A 21,555-nucleotide genomic window follows, 5' to 3' on the forward strand; every position below is an offset into this window, starting at 1 on the left:
ACGATACTTTCAAACCCGATTTATCCATGAACAAAAAACAACAATAAAGTGAACTATCTAACAAAAACATACTCAATACTCAAGCAAATACTGTAGAGAAGAAACAACAGCCAGGCTAGGGCAAGGAGAACACAGTCATATTCAGCAGTAGTTCATACGGGGATGGGTTGTTGTACACACCATAGTTGTCCCTTTTGACCATACAGTAATATACCTAATCAGTTGCGTCATGCTCTTTGATTCTGAGGGGGCACATAATCCCCCTCATCCAATATAATATATATTGTTTATTTTACATGGATTTAATGATAGGATATTGAATTTAGTCATCAGTGCTCCCCTGACACCCCTGATACCTGGCCACATAGCAACAATACCCGAAGGAGTGTTCATTAAGGAATAATCTCATAGGACCTTACAACAGGCAGGAAAGGTCGTTTGTCTTCATGCTTTTTCTTGGGCTTTGATAGGCTACAGTGATGACAGTGAATTCTTAGTTTGCACACTTTTTGGGTTGCAGACACATTCAACTAAGAGCATTTCTACCAGTGTAACTGAAAAATGGGGAGGGGGAATGCTGCAACTCCCTTTACTGTGTAACTCAAGTAATAATTTAACATAATTGATCATAACTTGCCATGATGACAAGTCATCACATCTGCCGGGTGTAAGTACTGATTCAGTCAACCCACCCTCATAGAGACAGCCACTAAGAGATGGTCCTAGATCAGTTTGTCCATCAGTGACCAATACACTTGTGAACAAACTTCTAATATACACTGGGTGTACAAAATATTAGGAACACCTTCCTTATGAGTTTGACCCCCTTTGGCCCTCAGAACAGCCTCAATCGGTCTGGGCGTGGACTCTACAAGGTGTCGAAAGCGTTCCACAGGGATGCTGGCCCATGTTGACTCCAATATTTCCCACAGTTGTGTCAAGTTGGCTTGATGTCCTTTGGGTGGTACACAAGGGAAACTGTTGAGCGTGAAAACCCCAGCAGCGTTGCAGTTCTTGACACACTCAAACCGGTGCACCTGGCACCTACTACCATACCCCGTTCAAAGGCACTTAAATCTTTTGTCTTGCCCATTCACCCTCTGAATGGTACACATACACAATCCACGTCTCAATTGTCTCAAGGCTTCAAAATCCTTACTTAACCTGTCTCCACTCCTTCATCTACACTGATCTGAAGTGGATTTTAACAAGTGACATCAATAAAGGATCGTAGCAGATATCGACTTCGTCACAAAACTGATCTAGAACCAACGCTTTTAGTAGTAACCTCTCTCTGTGTAAGATTTGACTGAGAAGACTTAAACTGACTTGAGATCAGTAATACTACAGAATTTACACAATAGCGGACAAACTGATCTCGGACCAGCTTCTTGTGGCTGTCTCCATGGGGGTAAACTTGGACAAACAAACAACTTACACCCCAAAGTGTTTTTAAATCTGCAACAATTCCTCTGAACATAGCTTCTATGTAACCGTTATGTGCCTTTGCTTACAGACAGTGTGAGTTGCAGACTAAAAACGTATCTTATAGGAACATCACACTGAAAAACATTACGTTAAGTGGTTGCGAAATGCTAAAATACATCATGTGGTACTAACGTCATAACCAAGTTAAGTAATTTACATTTGAGTCATTTAGAAGACACTCTTATCCAGAGTGACTTACTGGAGCAATTAGGGTGAAGTGCCTTGCTCAAGGGCAAATTGGCAGATTTTCCCCCACCTAGTCGGCTCGGGATTTGAACCAGCGACCTTTTGGTAACTGGCCCAACGCTCTTAACCACTAGGCTACCTGTTGCCCATGGCACGTGGTACAATACACCTTATGGTTGTAACACCATTTAATCTTCCACCACCACAAGTTCATCTCCAGTAAACAAACTAACAACAAAATAAATACTTTCTGAATAGGTGGGCGGCTTCTCTATGTCACAATTACCAGATAATATAATTACCGAAGATATCTAAACCAATATCAGTAGAAAACTGTGAGAGAAACAATAGTACAATAGTAGATCAACTCCATGCCACAGTAGGAACAAGGTTTGCCAACGGCCCTGACATTCGAATTGGAACGATTTCGGTCATCGCGGAGGTGTCGAGGTTAGGGTTGGGGAAAGCAGGGGTTGATGGGATATCTGTTGGAGGGCGTCTGGCTGAATACAGGGCTGGGCGGGGCCGGGCAGCGCCTGGCGGCGCTACACGCTTGTCCGACACTTGGGGAAGATGGGACCGCCTTCAAGCCTTCTCTTTCTTACTGTTGTCAGAGAAGAAAAAATAGAAATTAGACCAACTATTAAAACATATCAGTACCTTCTGTGTCTTCGGTAAAATCACGTTTTATTCAAACACAACAAATACTTGACTCAAAGGAATGGCAATGAAGGAAGAGTTTGAAGTAAGAAAAGCAGCTTGAAAGAAAGCAGAAAAAAACCTGTTCCAAAGGTTTGTAAAGAGGCAGTTTAGAATAAAATAGCTCTAAATGCAAAAAGCCCTTAAGCAATCAGTCCTACAGTGAAGACCCACTTAAGAACTCAAGAGCTACTGGAGAAAGATTGCCAGATCTGCCACTGTTGGGAAGAGAAGAGATGACGAGTGATGATGAGGAGGAATGGAAGGCACAACGCGGGGAGTTGTGGGTAGAACTCAAGGAAAAGAAGCAAGAGAAGGCTGAAGAGGTAGGATGAGGACACAACGGCTGTCTTTACTTTCTTGGTCTTGGTGAGTTTCGGCTTGAACTTTTTACCAAATGCCCTCTCCAGTTCCGGCACGGACAGAGTGAGAGTAAAGGAACCGTCCGAGTGATGATCGGATCGGATTACCCGAGCTGCAACACAACAGTGGTAAACACACAAACAAACAAACAAACAAACAAACAAACAAACAAACACAAACACACACACACACACACACACACACACACACACACACACACACACACACACACACACACACACACACACACACACACACACACACACACACACACACTATGAGTGACCAAGACGAGAGCGGCTCATGCACATCTTTGGTGGAAGAGTCACCGAGTAGATAGAACTGGTACCATGCTGTGTTCAAGAGAAATGTCATCATGATGCAAAACAACCCGATGACACACTGATGTCGGTGCGCAAACTAGGTCAATCATTTCGTTCCAAGAGATTAGTACAAGACCATCTCTTATTTTTTTACAGCCTTTGTACAAGACCTGACATGTCTTTGATCATGTGTTCTGGACCCCAAAGCATGTAGCCCGATGACTCACACTAAGTTCTTCCGCTGCTCTGTCGTTCGCTATAGACTTTAGTCCGAGACTGCCGTCACTGAAGTCGTTTGCGGTGATGATGGGCGTTGCACTAAACAAAGTCATCACCGATTGGATCATCTCTAACCAATCAGATTATCCAAACCAATGATGAATTTTCAAACCGCCACTTTACCCAACTGTGTCCTGGCTCTGGCCCAACCCATGGATTTCTGGACCAATCAGACGGCCCCGAATGTGTTTGCATTAGGTGATGGGTCGGGGAACTACTCAGATCCAGACTCATTGAGGAGAAATAAGGAACGTCCTACAGCGTGGAGCGGCACAGCGTTTGGCCAGAGTAAGGAGTCTGGGTAGCCAGGCAACAACACAATTCCCTGAATAGACCCATTTGAGTGCACATCCCAAATGGCATCCTGTTCCCTATATAGTGCACTACTCTTCACCAGAGCCCAACTGTACAGGTTAGTGAACTATAAATGGAATAGGGTGCCTATAAAAAGGGAATAGGGTGCCACTTGGGACACAGCCCATGTCTCTGGTGGTGTCTCAGCTGTTGTGAGGGATCACACTGGGAAGTCTGGGAGCTTTTCACTGGAGCACCACTTTAGTTCTAGTGATGTCATCTTCCAGAAAGGGATCCAAACAGCCGAGCATTGTGATTGGCTTGGCTCCTCCCATTATTTAGTTACGTTAAACAGTGATGGTGAATTAAGATGGATTACTACTGGGTCTGGAATTACATCTGACGCATGCTCTGCACCTTTTCTAGCAGGTTTTATTAGTTCAACGTTGTTTTGGAAAATGGAGTGAATGAGTGAGTGAGTAAACATCTCTAAGATTGTGAGTGTCGATGGGAGAGAAACAGTGAGTATAACAGAGTGATTTTAATCTATTGTGAGTGAGTGAGTGAGTGAGTTAGTCTTTGAACCTCAATCTCAGGCAGGTTGTTAGCATTAGGGCAAGCAGAACTTCCATCTCAGTCAGGTTGTTTGCTTCAGCTCGAGCAGAACCTCCATCTCAGCCAGGTTGTTAGCATTAGGGCTAGCAGAACTTCCATCTCAGCCAGGTTGTTAGCATTAGGGCTAGCAGAACTTCCATCTCAGCCAGGTTGTTAGCATTGGGGCTAGCAGAACTTCCATCTCAGCCAGGTTGTTAGCATTAGCATTAGCAGAACCATCATCTCACCCAGGTCGTTGTTGTTCATCATGGCGTTGGAGCCCCTCAGCCTGGGTCCCTGCTGGGTAAAGTGGTAGCCAAACTTCAACAACGTGGTGTTCTTCTCCAGCATGCTGGCTATCTCCATCTCCACCTTGTTACCCAGCGGCTGGCTCTGGAGTAAGGGGAGAGGGGGAATCAGACCTGGATTCAAATAGTATTTGTTTCCTTACAAATGGAGCATTTGATTGAGCCTGTCTGCTCTGTCAGATGGGCAGCTTAAATAATTGGGGTAAAAACTGGACATAGAAGGAATCACCCATCGGGTAAAACTGGTTGAAATGACGCCATTACAAACCAATTTACAACCAGACATTACGTCATGTAAACCAGTGAACCTAGGTGATTTCCCAATGTCCTGTTTGAAATAACTGGTTACAATGCAGCCTTTTCTGGTTGTAAAATGGAGTCATTTCAACCAGCATGTCCATGACTCAGCACAATTAATAAATGAAGGCGAAGTTGTTAGACATGTGTCTAAATATAAAACCTTACGGAATCAAAGTGATTCAGCACAGTTTATGTTAGGAAAAAATTATTCACTGGCAAGAGGTAGCCCAGCGTGGGCAAAACTGGTTGAAATGAGGTCATTGCAACAACCAGATTTCAACCAGTTTTGGCTGCAATCTGATTAATCAGGTTGCAAGGATGTCCTTTCAACCAGTTTTGCCCACTGGGAAGGAATAACGGCTACTAAGTGTTCGCACTAGCACCAATATCACACCACAATGAATCAATCGAGTGATTAGCTTTGTACAATCTGACCCTGTTGAAACAGTAGACTCAAGTGGCCCTTGTGATGTCTAATTGTAACTGTCTGGGCTGGGCACTGTGACAGCAAAAATAGGGTGATTCCTCATGAAACCAGGACAAAATAAATACTGTGATTTCATTGGGATTTTCACAAAATGTTTTCCATAGAAAGGTCCTTTGGAGGAAGGATTGTCGACATATATTTGACATTTGTATCTTAAAGCGTCATTGAGAAATCATTTGTAGAAGTTGTAATATTTGTGAAATTTTGGCATTACCCAGGCCTCCTTTACACTGTCTGTCAGTAGAATGGACCCAGGCCTCCTTTACACTGTCTGTCAGTAGAATGGACCCAGGCCTCCTTTACACTGTCTGTCAGTAGAATGGACCCAGGCCTCCTTTACACTGTCTGTCAGTAGAATGGACCCAGGCTTCCTTTATATTGTCTGTCAGTAGAATGGACCCAGGCCTCCTTTACACTGTCTGTCAGTAGAATGGACCCAGGCCTCCTTTACACTGTCTGTCAGTAGAATGGACCCAGGCCTCCTTTACACTGTCTGTCAGTAGAATGGACCCAGGCCTCCTTTACACTGTCTGTCAGTAGAATGGACCCAGGCCTCCTTTACACTGTCTGTCAGTAGAATGGACCCAGGCTTCCTTTACACTGTCTGTCAGTAGAATGGGACCCAGGCCTCCTTTACACTGTCTGTCAGTAGAATGGACCCAGGCCTCCTTTACACTGTCTGTCAGTAGAATGGACCCAGGCCTCCTTTACACTGTCTGTCAGTAGAATGGACCAATAACGATTGTGCTGTATTTTATTGTACCTGGTTGTCGATCTTGAGTTCCTGCAGGGTTGTGTTGGACTGCAGTGAGGCGATGAGAGCCATGATACCCGTCCCTGTGATGAAGTTGGATTCTATGTTCAGACTCTTCAGTGTGGTGTTCCCCTTCAGCATCTCTGCCAGAGCCTGAGACACAGCAAATGGGGACAGTATATTTATACGGGCTATAATTAAACCCATATCTGAAATGGCATCTTTTTCCCCCATCTATATATTTGACCAGGCCACAGGCCCAGGTATCAAGGCCACGGGAGGCCATTTTGTTTTTTTTAACTGAATTTCCAGATGGAGACGACTTCGAATGAAGACTTGGAGACGTGTACATTCACATCGTCTGATGTAACTGTTACAGTATGCGTGTAGGGGATTTGCTCCAGACACAAAAGCAATACTCACAAAGGCTACGGGATCATTACTCCTGGTTCCCACGAGGCTGAAGCGTTCCACTGCAGTGTTCTCCGTCAGGGCGTCTGCATAGGCCTTCAGCGTCTTCACTGGAATGTTCTGGAACACAAGAGGCTTCAAATCAATAAAGCCCCACACACGCGCCACTGTTTAAATCGGACTGACGACAAATGCATTGGAAAAGACTGGAGAATTAACCTACATCAAATGTTGACTCCAGGGTAGAGGTTTGCCCTGACCTCTTGAAGTCAGACTGAGAATAGTGTGGTACATGCGTGTCTCCTATGGGGGTCCCGTGTGGCTCAGTTGGTAGAGCATGGCACTTGCAATGCCAGGGTTGTGAGTTTGATTCCCACGGGGGGGACCAGTACAACAAAACGTTGGAAAATATATGCACTAACTATTGTAAATCGGATAAGAGCATCTGCTAAATGACTAAAAACAACAAACAAAAAAATGTACAAATGTTTATGGTAGGAGGACATAATGACATCATATAAATCAATTATACTGACTTGTGCATGTGAATCAATATAATGTAGCACCTTGATGTTGTTAAGGTTGACCTCCAGCAGGTCAGGGTCGTTCCTCTGCATCCTCAGCAGCGTCTCCTCCACGTCAGTAGAGTTGGGCTGCTCATCAGGCACAGGCTTATACTGAGTACACTGGATAACGCCTACAGGAAAATATGTTAGTAACAATACCTATATCATGTAAATCAGTAATAACAATGTTGAAAGAAAAAAATATTATTTGCAGCAACTTAGTTTGTTTGGCTGAACCAGCATGTCTTTGCATTATATTATTTCATGTCAGAAAGGTTGCAACGGAGGACTGTAAAAGTCAGGAAACAGGAACGTTTCTGGCCAGTTCTCTTTGAACCTTTGACGTTGGTTCTGTTCATGTTTGACTTTTAACTTCCCTGAACTGTCGGAGACACGCTTTGGTGCCACTCTTTCTTAAATCCACTTGAAAAACAAAACCCTAATAAGTACAATACATGGTAGGATAAACAGATGAATCATCGTTTAAACGATGCCTGAAAACTTTGGCACTTACAGGAGGGATACACACACACACACACACACACACACACACACGGTACACTTACTGTTAAGGCCTTGTTTGTTGACTATATTGCTGCTGGCCAAAGCCTCGTAGTACTGCTGGTTACTCATCAGAGTGTGCATTCCCAAAATGGCTGGAGGGAGGGAAGAGAAGAGATGGAGAGACGTACAAAAGGAGCGAAAAATAAAGTAGAGAGAAACAAAGGAGAGAGAGAGAGAGAGAGAGAGAGAGAGAGAGAGAGAGAGAGGGAACAGAGACAGGGAGAGAGAGAGAGAGATAGAGAGAGAGAGAGAGAGAGAGAGAGGGGGAAGAGAGAGAGGGAGAGAGAGAGAGAGAGAGAGAGAGAGAGAGAGAGAGAGAGAGAGAGAGAGAGAGAGAGAGAGAGAGAGGGGAACAGAGACAGGGAGAGAGAGAGAGAGGGGAACAGAGACAGGGAGAGAGAGAGAGGGAGAACAGAGAGAGAGAGAGAGAGAGAAGAGAGACAGAGAGAGAGAGAGAGAGAGAGAGAGAGAGAGAGAGAGAGAGAGAGAGAGAGAGAGAGAGAGGAACAGAGAGAGGGAGAGAGAGAGGGGAACAGAGACAGGGAGAGAGAGAGAGAGAGAGAGAGAGAGAGAGAGAGAGAGAGAGGGGAACAGAGACAGGGAGAGAGAGAGAGAGAGAGAGAGAGAGAGAGAGAGAGAGAGAGAGAGAGAGAGAGAGAGAGAGGGGAACAGAGACAGGGAGAGAGAGTATACATTGTGTCAAATGACGTGAACACTGAAGGATAAACACAGAAGAGTTGACGTGGGTGTGAGTGCCAACGCTCTCCTTAGTTCAGCACATTGTGTTTACTTGGCTAAGATAGCAGACAGGACACCCACAAGTGGGCCTTGAGAGCTGCCTTGTTCAAACTCGCAAACATCCAAGCCAAACTATCGGCTCGCAAAACATCTCACACACAGCAATAGATAGTCGTCCCTGTCATAGCCAGACATACAAAAGCACAACACGTGCGTCGATTGCCAGCGTCTGCAAGTCATTATTAAATACATTGTTTAAAGAGCATGTGTCACTGTTGCAGACGTCACACAATGCAGACATTATTCTCCCTGTCTTGGATGGCCTCTGCTCTGCTGCCACAGTTAGAACGGGCTTCTATGAATCGCAGGAACATGCTTGACTAGTCAATACGTTCTTTATTATCGCAAAGATCCCCGTTTTAGCTTTCATTTTAATCTTAGTTTTAAATGCTTTATCTTTTCTTCTATCCCCCCCCCCCTCTCTCCTTTGCTGTACAGAGTCCTTGTGTTTTTGAAAAGCGCTTTAAATCAAATGTATTATCAGTAGTAGCAGTAGTTTTATCTTGTGTCCAGTTTGATGGGAAAACTCAATAAAAATGTGCTTTCTGGACCACCGTAGATGACTTGGAGCCAGTACAAATGAACAAAATGAGAGTGAAAAGAGGGCAGTTCAGCAGAGAAGCAACGAAAAAAGAAGCAAAGTGTATTAATTTCATCTGTCAGTATGAGAGAGAGTGTGAGAACAGTTAAGTTATCTTTGAGATAAACAACGGAGAACGAGCGGTCCACTTTAAGCAGCCGTGAAGAGTTAGTTGGTAACTCACCATGAGCAGGCTGTGGATTAATTACAAACCATTGGATATGTCTGGGAGGACCAAAACAAAACGCTGGCAAGCAAACCACTTGTCACTAATTAACACTAACACTTAGTGAAGCGGAGAGAAATACAGGCCATATAACGTGCAGCTAGTGTTTGGGCCGGGACGATTGCAATATATGAACCAGGAGCACCGAGGCAAAAATGAAAACACGAAGCATTCCAAACTCTTTGGTCCTTTAAAAACCTGTTGTATATAACATTTCATGTGCTGTAGCTTGGAAAATAAATAAATAAATACAACTCTGGATGACAATATAATGAGGTTTGTTTCCAACATTAGCTCTGTCTTCCTAAAGAAGTTACATTCGCTTTGTGTTTCTGTTTCCCTTGCCCACGATGCCAACGACTACTGCTATCGTCCCGGCCCTAGCTAGTGTGTGGGCTGGCAAATACCGCGGCTGCTTGTCACAAAGCCCAGAGAGAGGGCAACCATGGTGTCCAAACAGCAGTGAGGAGCAGCAATGGAAGGGGTGATGACGATGACAGGATATGGAGGGGGAACAGGGAGAAGGAGGAGAAGAAGGGTGGGATCACTAGACGGGATAGAGGAGAGTTAGAGAGGAAAGGAGGACGTTACTGACGGAGGAGTGAACCGCGAAGCTGATTCCGTGTCCGGGATCGTTCTCAAGTGACTGTTTGGTGAGTGTGGATTTAAACTTATTCGCTGAAGAAGGTGAATCGACTGAAAATAAAACAGGAACGGTGATAACAGAAACGATGTCTGTAAATGGGTGTGCGCACGTGAAGGTGCGTGTCTTTCTACCGGCAATGTCGCAGATCTCAGCGTCGCTGGCGTTGGCCAGTGCCTCCTCCAGCTCTGGCTCCAGAGTTACGTTCTCCATAATGGGGTCCACCACCTTCTTAGGTATAAAGACTTTACCTGGAAGATAGAGGACAATCGTTAACATAGTACATGCCACTATTCATCTCAACCCGGGACAGCCAGAAGAGGACTGGACACATCTCAGAGCTTGGTTCCGCTCTAGGTTTCTTCCTGGTTCCTGCCTTTCCAGGGAGTTTTCCCTAGCCACCGTGCTTCTACATCTGCATTGCTTGCCGTTTGGGGTTTTGGTCCGGGTATCTGTAAAGCACTTGATGACAACTGTTCATGTAATAAGGGCTTCATAAAATACATTTGATTGATTTGATACATGTATTGCTACTACTATTCGTACTAGTACGACGACTACCATCCCACTACTATACCAGCTCGTTTCTAATTCCATTTTTTTAATTGGTCATTTGACTGCGGGAAAGCAGAAACATCAATACCCCGATAGTGAAATCGACTGATCATTACTCAATAGTAGCCAACTACCATTACACAGTGAACATGACCGTACGCTCTGTGAGGAAAACTTCCATTTTGTTTTCCATGTACGTTACACCGACCGACAACGGCAAATACAAGGCTGGTATGCAATATCACATTACGTCACTGGGCGCTTTTCATATCGTCACTCAGAGTGAGCTGTCAAAAGCCAGGCAGCCTGCGAAGACCTTCTCGAGTTCTACCCAGCCACGTCTGACATGTAGCGCCCCGCATCACGCTGCCCCGGCCAAGCTGCCCCGGCCAAGCCTCAGAACACCGGAACAGGATTATGTGAATGAACACTGAGGGGAGGAAAGCTGCAGTGACAGGCTTTGTGTGTGGTCCAATTATCGACCGTTCTCCCAAAGTTTGCAGACTGTGCACTTGTCTTGCACACTCCCTGTCATGGAAGGAATCGTTGGCTGGATGGGAGTTGCTCCATAACGGGAAGTGTGCAAGTGCAGACTTTGGGATAAGAGAGTTGGGACGTGGCCACAGTCCACCGTTAGATCAGGGGCCATATGTATCTGATGTAGGATCAGGTTCTTCCCTGTCCATGTAATCATATTCATTTTGATCTAAACTTCTAAACCGATCATAGATCGGCACCAGGCCCTGCTTTCTACCTGGATACGTCCAGGTATAAGGAAGGACGAACTAGAGGACTCCAGTTTCCCAGAACCAGACTGTCTGCGATCATAATTGGTCTGATAGGTAGGCAGACTCAGCTCAGGCAGTTTTGTAGCTGGATATGTCCAGACAGATGCAAGAACAGATGAACCAGCATACAGACTGGGTTGCGACTGGGTCCAGTTTCCTGGAACGAGCTATTGTCCGAGACCACTGATTGGTCCTGATGGATGTAGGACTTTAGGCCTTTAGTTACATGGCTGTAATGTTCTGAAAGTATTAGTATCTCGGCACGCTGACAGGAGGGTTCACCTCACAAGGTTATTATCACAGCTTGCATGTCCCTGGCCACGGTCCATGTTGGCCTCCAGCCACTTCTCCTCGCCAAGCTAGATCCTATCCCCTATCCCTTCTGTTCATAGATCTGACAGGATTTCATGTAAACAATATGTAACCCTTATTTTACCAGGTAAGTTGACTGAGAACACATTCTCATTTACAGCAACAACCTGGGGAATAGTTACAGGGGAGAAGAGGGGGGGGGGATGAGTGAGCCAGTTGTAAGCTGGGGATGATTAGGTGACCGTGATGGTATGAGGGCCAGATTTGGAATTTAGCCAGGACCCCTACTCTTACGTTAAGTGCAATGGGATCTTTAGTGACCACAGAGCGCAAGGACACCAGTTTAACGTCCCATCCGAAAGACAGCACCCCACACAAGGCAATGTCCCCAATCACTGACCTGGGGCATTGGGATCTTTTTTTTAGACCAGGAAAGGAAAGATTGTCTACTACTGGCCCTCCAACACCACTTCCAGCAGCATCTGGTCTCCCGTCTAGGGACCAACCCTGCTTATCGTCAGAAGCAAGCCAGTAGTGGGATGCAGGGTGGTATGCTGCGGGCCGATAGGGGGATGGATACACCCCACAAGTGGAGATTATGCCATATTGGTAAAACCTATCTGGAGTATGAACCAAAATGAAACTGGGCTCCTACTACACTTCTCAATGAGGAAACATGGAATTTTAGATTACTTTTTAGATTACTTCCTTGACTGAATTGAAATAGAACTGACCCCAACCCTGGTTGGGGGTCGGCACGGCACAGCGTTACGCCAGTGCTCAGATCAGATCTAACAGGGTCCTACCTCTCTTCTCTCCAGTGAAGCACAGGCCTATAGTGATATTCTATCATGCTGGGAACTGCGGTCATACCTCTCTTCTCTCCAGTGAACGGAACCAGGTCCTCCTTGTCAGGGTGTTCCTTAGCCTGTTTCTCCAGGTGGGCTACCAGGTTCTCTCTCTGGAAGGTTCCGGTCGGCGCCTTCTTGGTCTGATCCTTCTGCCTCATCCCGGCCGGCAACAGGGCATTCTAAAGACAGGAAGGATTTATCATTGGCCGATAATGTTAACAACGGGTTGTACTTACACTAGGTAAGAGGGTATTCTAATCACAGGGAAGGATTGTCATTGGCCAATAATTATAGCAATGGGTGGGATTGCACTTGTTTATACACTACATTTTTCATCCACTCTCGTGGGATAGCCGAATGTAACAGTGAAAGGACACACACACCATCACTAACTGTGTTAAAATAACACTAATAGAAATAACAAAGGCAGTTCCCAGACCCAGATAGCTATTCTTAGACCGCAGCACGCTAAACCAGGTCCATACTATAGTGATAGACCGATATCTTGTCTTAGCTTTCAGCACCTATTAGTGCACTGGCCACTTACAGACAGCGTAGTATTTATACCTGTATTATTTATACCTGTAGTATTTATACCTGACATATCAGTTTAACTCTTTAAAGTGGCTCTGTGGGGGATCTGGATGCTATCGTCAAAAGTCAAGGAAAGACGACAAGCACCACACACACACACACACACACACACACACACACACACACACACACCTCTAAGCATCCAGACTTGATGTGAGCCGTCGACCATTCATCATAACCCTATTACAGCTTGTGTCGTCAACACCTCGACGGAAGAGCTACTTATGAATAAAAATGAAGTCAAGCACCGCCGCATCACACAGTATTATAAATATATGATAGGCATAACTTAACATACAGATGAGGTCTAAACTTTCCCTGGGAAGTTGTCTTTGGAAGTTGGTTTGAGGATCACTGTATTGTTTAGACCAAGAACTGCATATTTGAATTGAATATACAGGGATATGATATATAGGCTAATTTATGTTATCAACGTGATATGACAGGTTAATATGTTCGTGCCCTATAAGAATGTCAAAAGGTTAAAGGAAAAGAATGTCAGTAATGAAATCTGAAATCAATCTGACCGACTTGAGCAACGTCGTCATCCAACAACGCTTCCAGCTGAGATCTCCTCCTGACCAAGTTGGTCTGAGTGTCATTTGTCAGCCTTAGTCTGTGGGAGAATCTCAATTGCAAATTCCTCATATCCTCGCTTCCATCTTAAAACCCATTGGATGAGAAAGCCAGAGGTCCCGCCCCTCAGACCATCTCCTCCAATGGGTTTTGAGGAGGTGAGGCGAGAGGACGCAATTGAGATTCTCCACGTCTCTCAGATGTCACCCTAATGCTTATATAGTGAGCTACTTTAAACCAGGGCTCTGGTACACCTGTGAACCTTAATATCTGAGCATTATACCATGATCTACTGCATAGAGGGTTGCATGTTTGATTTAAGGATCCTTTTGTAGTCCTAGATTTTTTTACGTGATCGCGTAATTTAATGCACTATCCTGCTACCGACCTCTCATCTCTGTTGAGCTCGTTAAAAAAGATACATGTTCTAGATTGCGTTGGGATCGAGCTCCAGATAACCAACACACACACACACACCAAGATGATCAGCGTTTAAGACTTACGTCGGGGTCTAACTCCTCCAGCTCATCCTCCAGCCTCTGTAGCTCTTCCTCTGAGAGTTTCTTCAGTAGTTCATCCTCGTCCACGTCCCTGTAGTTCACTACTTCCTTCTTATAGGAGGTGGACATGGCGGCGCGATAGAATCCCAGCGACTCCCCAAATAACGTAAAGAAAAAGGCAACTAAGTGCCCAGCGACGTTTTCAAAAGGAAGTCTGCAAGAATGTGGACGACAAAAACAAACGAGACAGGGTTTAGTCACCATGATTTGATTGGTCAACCAGCTGGATCCTAAATTAGGCCTACTGTACATCCAGTTAGACCTACTGTACATCCAGTTAGACCTACTGAGTCATAAGGCAGACCTACTGTACATCCAGTTAGACCTACTGAGTCATAAGGCAGACCTACTGTACATCCAGTTAGACCTACTGAGTCATAAGGCAGACCTACTGTACATCCAGTTAGACCTACTGAGTCATAAGGCAGACCTACTGTACATCCAGTTAGACCTACTGAGTCATAAGGCAGACCTACTGTACAGCCAGTTAGACCTACTGAGTCATAAGGCAGACCTACTGTATATCCAGTTAGACCTACTAACTGAGTCATAAGGCAGACCTACTGTACATCCAGTTAGACCTACTGAGTCATAAGGCAGACCTACTGTATATTCAGTTAGACCTACTGAGTCATAAGGCAGACCTACTGTATATTCAGTTAGACCTACTGAGTCATAAGGCAGACCTACTGTACATCCAGTTAGACCTACTGAGTCATAAGGCAGACCTACTGTATATCCAGTTAGACCTACTAACTGAGTCATAAGGCAGACCTACTGTACATCCAGTTAGACCTACTGAGTCATAAGGCAGACCTACTGTACATCCAGTTAGACCTACTGAGTCATAAGGCAGACCTACTGTATATTCAGTTAGACCTACTAACTGAGTCATAAGGCAGACCTACTGTACATCCAGTTAGACCTACTGAGTCATAAGGCAGACCTACTGTATATTCAGTTAGACCTACTAACTGAGTCATAAGGCAGACCTACTGTACATCCAGTTAGACCTACTGAGTCATAAGGCAGACCTACTGTATATTCAGTTAGACCTACTAACTGAGTCATAAGGCAGACCTACTGTACATCCAGTTAGACCTACTGAGTCATAAGGCAGACCTACTGTACATCCAGTTAGACCTACTGAGTCATAAGGCAGACCTACTGTACATCCAGTTAGACCTACTGAGTCATAAGGCAGACCTACTGTACATCCAGTTAGACCTACTGAGTCATAAGGCAGACCTACTGTACATCCAGTTAGACCTACTGAGTCATAAGGCAGACCTACTGTACATCCAGTTAGACCTACTGAGTCATAAGGCAGACCTACTGTACATCCAGTTAGACCTACTGAGTCATAAGGCAGACCTACTGTATATTCAGTTAGACCTACTGAGTCATAAGGCAGACCTACTGTATATTCAGTTAGACCTACTGAGTCATAAGGCAGACCTACTGTACATCCAGTTAGACCTACTGAGTCATAAGGCAGACCTACTGTATATCCAGTTAGACCTACTAACTGAGTCATAAGGCAGACCTACTGTACATCCAGTTAGACCTACTGAGTCATAAGGCAGACCTACTGTACATCCAGTTAGACCTACTGAGTCATAAGGCAGACCTACTGTATATTCAGTTAGACCTACTAACTGAGTCATAAGGCAGACCTACTGTACATCCAGTTAGACCTACTGAGTCATAAGGCAGACCTACTGTATATTCAGTTAGACCTACTAACTGAGTCATAAGGCAGACCTACTGTACATCCAGTTAGACCTACTGAGTCATAAGGCAGACCTACTGTACATTCAGTTAGACCTACTAACTGAGTCATAAGGCAGACCTACTGTACATCCAGTTAGACCTACTGAGTCATAAGGCAGACCTACTGTATATTCAGTTAGACCTACTGAGTCATAAGGCAGACCTACTGTATATTCAGTTAGACCTACTGAGTCATAAGGCAGACCTACTGTACATCCAGTTAGACCTACTGAGTCATAAGGCAGACCTACTGTATATTCAGTTAGACCTACTAACTGAGTCATAAGGCAGACCTACTGTACATCCAGTTAGACCTACTAACTGAGTCATAAGGCAGACCTACTGTACATCCAGTTAGACCTACTGAGTCATAAGGCAGACCTACTGTACATCCAGTTAGACCTACTGAGTCATAAGGCAGACCTACTGTATACAATCCAGTCAGACCTACTGAGTCATAAGGGAGACCTACTGTGCAGCCAGTTAGACCTACTGAGTCATAAGGCAGACCTACTGTATACAATCCAGTCAGACCTACTGAGTCATAAGGCAGACCTACTGTACATCCAGTTAGACCTACTGAGTCATAAGGCAGACCTACTGTATATCCAGTTAGACCTACTAACTGAGTCATAAGGCAGACCTACTGTACATCCAGTTAGACCTACTGAGTCATAAGGCAGACCTACTGTACATCCAGTTAGACCTACTGAGTCATAAGGCAGACCTACTGTATATTCAGTTAGACCTACTAACTGAGTCATAAGGCAGACCTACTGTACATCCAGTTAGACCTACTGAGTCATAAGGCAGACCTACTGTATATTCAGTTAGACCTACTAACTGAGTCATAAGGCAGACCTACTGTACATCAAGTTAGACCTACTGAGTCATAAGGCAGACCTACTGTATATTCAGTTAGACCTACTAACTGAGTCATAAGGCAGACCTACTGTATATCCAGTTAGACCTACTAACTGAGTCATAAGGCAGACCTACTGTACATCCAGTTAGACCTACTGAGTCATAAGGCAGACCTACTGTACATCCAGTTAGACCTACTGAGTCATAAGGCAGACCTACTGTATATTCAGTTAGACCTACTAACTGAGTCATAAGGCAGACCTACTGTACATCCAATTAGACCTACTGAGTCATAAGGCAGACCTACTGTATATTCAGTTAGACCTACTGAGTCATAAGGCAGACCTACTGTATATTCAGTTAGACCTACTGAGTCATAAGGCAGACCTACTGTACATCCAGTCAGACCTACTGAGTCATAAGGCAGACCTACTGTACATCCAGTTAGACCTACTGAGTCATAAGGCAGACCTACTGTACATCCAGTTAGACCTACTGAGTCATAAGACAGACTTACTGTACATCCAGTTAGACCTACTAACTGAGTCATAAGGCAGACCTACTGTACATCCAGTTAGACCTACTAACTGAGTCATAAGGCAGACCTACTGTATACAATCCAGTCAGACCTACTGAGTCATAAGGGAGACCAACCAGCAAAATCCAAACACCACATTGATCCAGGAAATTAGAGATTAGAAACTATTGGTAAACACCAATAACGTGATGTGTTGGATAAACACTGAAAAGTGGGCCCTTGACTCACAGAAACTAACTTGTGTTGCTTAACAGTCTGGAATGTCCAGAGATGTTTGTGCCTGGTGCCATTAAAATATTTAAAAAATGCATTAAGAATGCTGTTTGCCGGTCCAACAACACTTCAGCCAAATACCTTAAGGAAGAGTTTTTTTCCCCCAAACACTGGGTGGGGTCGGATCTTACTTGTGGGTTGTGTCCCAAGCCCAGAGCATGGCTAGAAACATCCCTTACCCTCCAATGTCTGCAGATCTGTAAGGTTTAATCAATATAGTGGAAGCTTCACCACCACATTGCTTAGGCCCTATACCTACCGAGACAATTCAGATCTGCAAACATCAGAGGTTTAGGAGCAAGGGGGAGGGAGCAAATTGGGACAGGCTTGATGGGTCACATAAAAAAAAAAAATGCTACAATCTTCATTTGGGTCAAAATAGACATTTGAGAACCCCTGCCGTTGTACTTAACTTCTGACAGTAGTCTACTTGGCTTTACAACATGAAACAACAACTAACTTTCGGTGAGGATCACGACATGTATCATGACCCCCAAAAAAAAACATTTTGAAACCACTGCTTTAAGAAGATAGGCCTACAGTACTTTTCTTTCAACAAGGGTGTATTCATAAACGGAAACCGTTTAAGAAGCAAACAGGACAAAAACGGGGAAGGACCTACTTCAATTTGTCCAATAGAAACTCATTTTCGTTGCAAAACGTTTTCCATTTGATATAAGTAAACGGTTTGTGTTACAAAACGCTTTGCAACAGAATTGGAGTAATGAAGCCTGGCCTGCCTCCTAAACCCTGATGGGGAACAGCTGATAAAAACAGCTCCCCTGTCACTCCCAGTCTGCTGGCAAACAGGAACATATTTATAGAGCGGCCTGGTTTCTGCTGTAACAATGCATGATTATGAACACAATGATGGTGTCTCGTAGTTTCCTAGCTCATGGTTATCGTACTACATTTAATATACAGTTGAAGTCGGAAGTTTACATACACTTAGGTTGGAGTCATTAAAACTCGTTTTTCAACCACTCCACAAATTTCTTGTTAACAAACTATAGTTTCGCAAGTCGGTTAGGACATCTACTTTGTGCATGACACAAGTAATTACTCCAACATTTGTTTACAGATTATTTCACTTATCATTCGCTGTATCACAATTCCAGTGGGTCAGAAGTTTACATACACTAAGTTAACTGTGCCTTTAAACAGCTTTGAAAATTCCTGAAAATGATGTCATGGTTTTAGTAGCTTCTGATAGGCTAATTGACATCATTTGAGGCATCGGGAGGTGTACCTGTGGATGTATTTCAAGGCCTACCTTCAAACTCAGTGCCTCTTTGCTTGACATCATGGGATGATCAAAAGAAATCAGCCAACACCTCAGAAAAAAATTGTAGACCTCCACAAGTCTGGTTCATCCTTGGGAGCAATTTCCAAATGGCTGAAAGTACCACGTTCATCTGTACAAACAATAGTATGCAAGTATAAACACCAATGGACCATGCAGCAGTCATACTGTTCAGGAAGGAGATGTGTTCTGTGTCCTATAGATGAAAGTACTTTGGTGCGAAATGTGCAAATCAATCCCACAACAACAGCAAAGGACCTTGTGAAGATGGAGGAAACAGGTACAAAAGTTTCTATATTCACAGTAAAACGAGTCCTATATCAACATAACCTGAAAGGCTGCTCAACAAGGAAGAAGCCACTTCTCCAAAACCGCCATAAAAGAGCCAGACTACAGTTTGCAACTGCACATGGGGACAAAGATCTTACTTTTTGGAGAAATGTCCTCTGATCTGATGAAACAAAATAGAACTGTTTGGCCATAATGACCATCGTTATGTTTGGAGGAAAAAGGGAAAGGCTTGTGTAACCAATGTGAAATGGCAAGCTAGTTAGCGGTGTGGGCGCTAATAGCGTTTCAATCGGTGACATCCCTCGCTCTGAGATCTTGAAGTAGTCCTTCCCCTTGCTCTGCAAGGGCTGCAGCTTTTGTGGAGCGATGGGTAACGATGCTTCGAGGGTTACTGTTGACGTGTGCAGAGCGTCCCTGCTTCGTGCCCGGGACGACGGACTAAAGTTATACTGTTACACTTGCAAGCCGAAAAACACAATACCAACCGTGAAGCACAGGGGTGGCAGCATTATGTTGTTGGGGTTCTTTGCTGCAGAAGGTACTGGTGCACTTCACAAAATAGATGGCATCATGAGAAAGGGAAATTATGTAGATAAATTGAAGCAACATCCCAAGACATCAGTCAGGAAGTTAAAGCTTGATCGCAAATGGGTCTTCCAAATGGACAATGACCCCAAGCATACTTCCAAAGTTGTGGCAAAATGGCTTAAGGACAACAAAGTCAAGGTATTAGAGTGGCAATCACAAAACCCTGACCTCAAGCCTATGGCATTTGTGGGCAGAACTGAAAAAGCGTGTGCAAGCAAGGAGGCCTACAAACCAGCTCTGTCAGGAGGAATGGGCCAAAATTAACCCAACTTATTGTGGGAAGCTTGTGGAACACTACTGAAACATTTGACCCAAGTTAAACAATTTAAAGGCAATGCTACCAAATACTAATTGAGTGTATGTAAACTTCTGACCCACTGGGAATGTGATGATAGAAATAAAAGCTGAAATAAATCACTCTATTCTGACATTTCACATTCTTAAAATATAGAGGTGATACTAACTGACCTAAGACAGGGAATTTTTTACTAGGATTAAATGTCAGGAATTGTGAAAAACTGAGTTTAAATGTATTTGGCTAAGGTGTATGTAGACATCTGACTTCAACTGTATATGTAATCATTTAGCAGAGGTTCTTAACCAGAGCAACTTAGTGCACTCATTTTAAGGTAAGTCAACCACATACAATAAGTACAACTTACACATACAGCACAAATTGTAATACATTTGGCTAATACAAGTGACATTCAAGAGCTCTACACTTGTTGACCTAGGCCTAAAACCTAAATCTACCGAACAATGCCTGAATTGACAATCTTTTCAAAGTTATTTAGAGTTCCCAGTTGATCGAATACAATAATACTTATGTTCACTGCAAACAATGTTATACTATATTTGGAAAGAAAGAAGAGGAGTTGTGAGATAAGGACAATTACAAGCGTTCTAAACATGAACTTATCTATTTCTGGAGTTGATATAAAGCAGGCCAGCCAGCAAAATAATGCGAAGGTTTTTGTTATTGGGTAGTAGGCCTGCAATACGTTAGTATTATTTTAAAATTAATTACACTTCGATTGTTCTTTAACAAGCCCTAGGTTAACAAGATAGGTGGGGAATTTATACAGCTGTCATTCATATGCAGATTCGATGACCGGTGAAAATGCATAGAACGCATAACTTTGCATTATTAATACTAAAATTAATACATTGTTCTTTCAAAGTAAAACAATACTTTAGTTTTTCCCACACTTCGAGTGAACACCAGTTACTTTGAAGCTTCAGTCTGGGTTAAATCATGGGATATGACAAAATATCTTTATATGAAAAGTATTCGTTAAATGATGTATTTAAGGACTTTTCTGCTAGAACAAGAAGTTATTTCGTATGCACGTACCTCCTCCACTGCTTATCCGGGCTATTTATAGCGAACGGGTCCCGCTTTGTGACAGTTGAATACTTTGACCAGATATGGATTCTTTTAGGGCCAGTCGAGTCACACTAGAGTCGCTTCATACAAGGAAAGTAAAAGTACCGCGAAACCAAGCGGAAAAAAAGTTTGATATCCGCACGGATATCCTCGAATGTTGTCAACGGCAGCCGAATTGAAATCCTTAACTTTGCTTACAACTTGTCTTTCAGTGGTTCGCGTAATGTAGTACAACACTCCCACAAAGGCAAAGTGAACTCTCCGACCGCTACTCCTCCTCACCCGGCGCTGCCAGTCAAGTGATGTCACACACTTGTTCTCCAGGCAAGTGCGCTACATGGCCATCAAATGATACAAGCGCCATTTACGTTACCAGTAGTAGACATTACCTGTGCATCAGAACAGCAGCAAAAACAATAGTGCGTTTATCGTAAAGAAT

At 43.9% G+C, this 21,555-nt stretch overlaps 1 protein-coding gene and 1 non-coding gene across 5 annotated transcripts; one reads left to right on the forward strand and one right to left on the reverse strand.

Annotated features, from left to right (window-relative positions):
* Positions 1 to 6: 6 nt before the first annotated feature.
* Positions 7 to 21,417, reverse strand: LOC118395468 (tropomodulin-1-like). 4 transcript variants are annotated; one of them, XM_035789282.2, is made up of 12 exons: positions 21,084 to 21,417; positions 14,043 to 14,253; positions 12,392 to 12,548; positions 9,998 to 10,114; positions 7,619 to 7,708; positions 7,053 to 7,183; positions 6,710 to 6,829; positions 6,499 to 6,606; positions 6,085 to 6,228; positions 4,475 to 4,619; positions 2,730 to 2,848; positions 7 to 2,278 (listed from the first exon to the last, which is right to left on the reverse strand). In XM_035789282.2, exons 2-12 carry the CDS (start codon positions 14,166 to 14,168, stop codon positions 2,276 to 2,278), a joined length of 1,260 nt encoding a protein of 419 aa, XP_035645175.1. In that variant the 5' UTR covers positions 14,169 to 14,253; positions 21,084 to 21,417; the 3' UTR covers positions 7 to 2,275. The 4 variants fall into 4 exon arrangements, with proteins under 4 accessions (XP_035645175.1, XP_035645176.1, XP_035645177.1 ...); XM_035789283.2 differs by lacking the exon at positions 2,730 to 2,848 and having other exon boundaries at positions 21,084 to 21,416; XM_035789284.2 differs by lacking the exon at positions 6,710 to 6,829 and having other exon boundaries at positions 21,084 to 21,415.
* trnaa-ugc (transfer RNA alanine (anticodon UGC)) lies at positions 6,797 to 6,874 on the forward strand. Its single transcript has one exon. It is a non-coding gene; the product is annotated as a tRNA-Ala (tRNA).
* Positions 21,418 to 21,555: the final 138 nt, after the last annotated feature.

This window comes from Oncorhynchus keta, chromosome 16 (assembly GCF_023373465.1).
Source record: "Oncorhynchus keta strain PuntledgeMale-10-30-2019 chromosome 16, Oket_V2, whole genome shotgun sequence".
In the NCBI taxonomy this organism is placed as follows: Eukaryota; Metazoa; Chordata; class Actinopteri; order Salmoniformes; family Salmonidae; genus Oncorhynchus; species Oncorhynchus keta.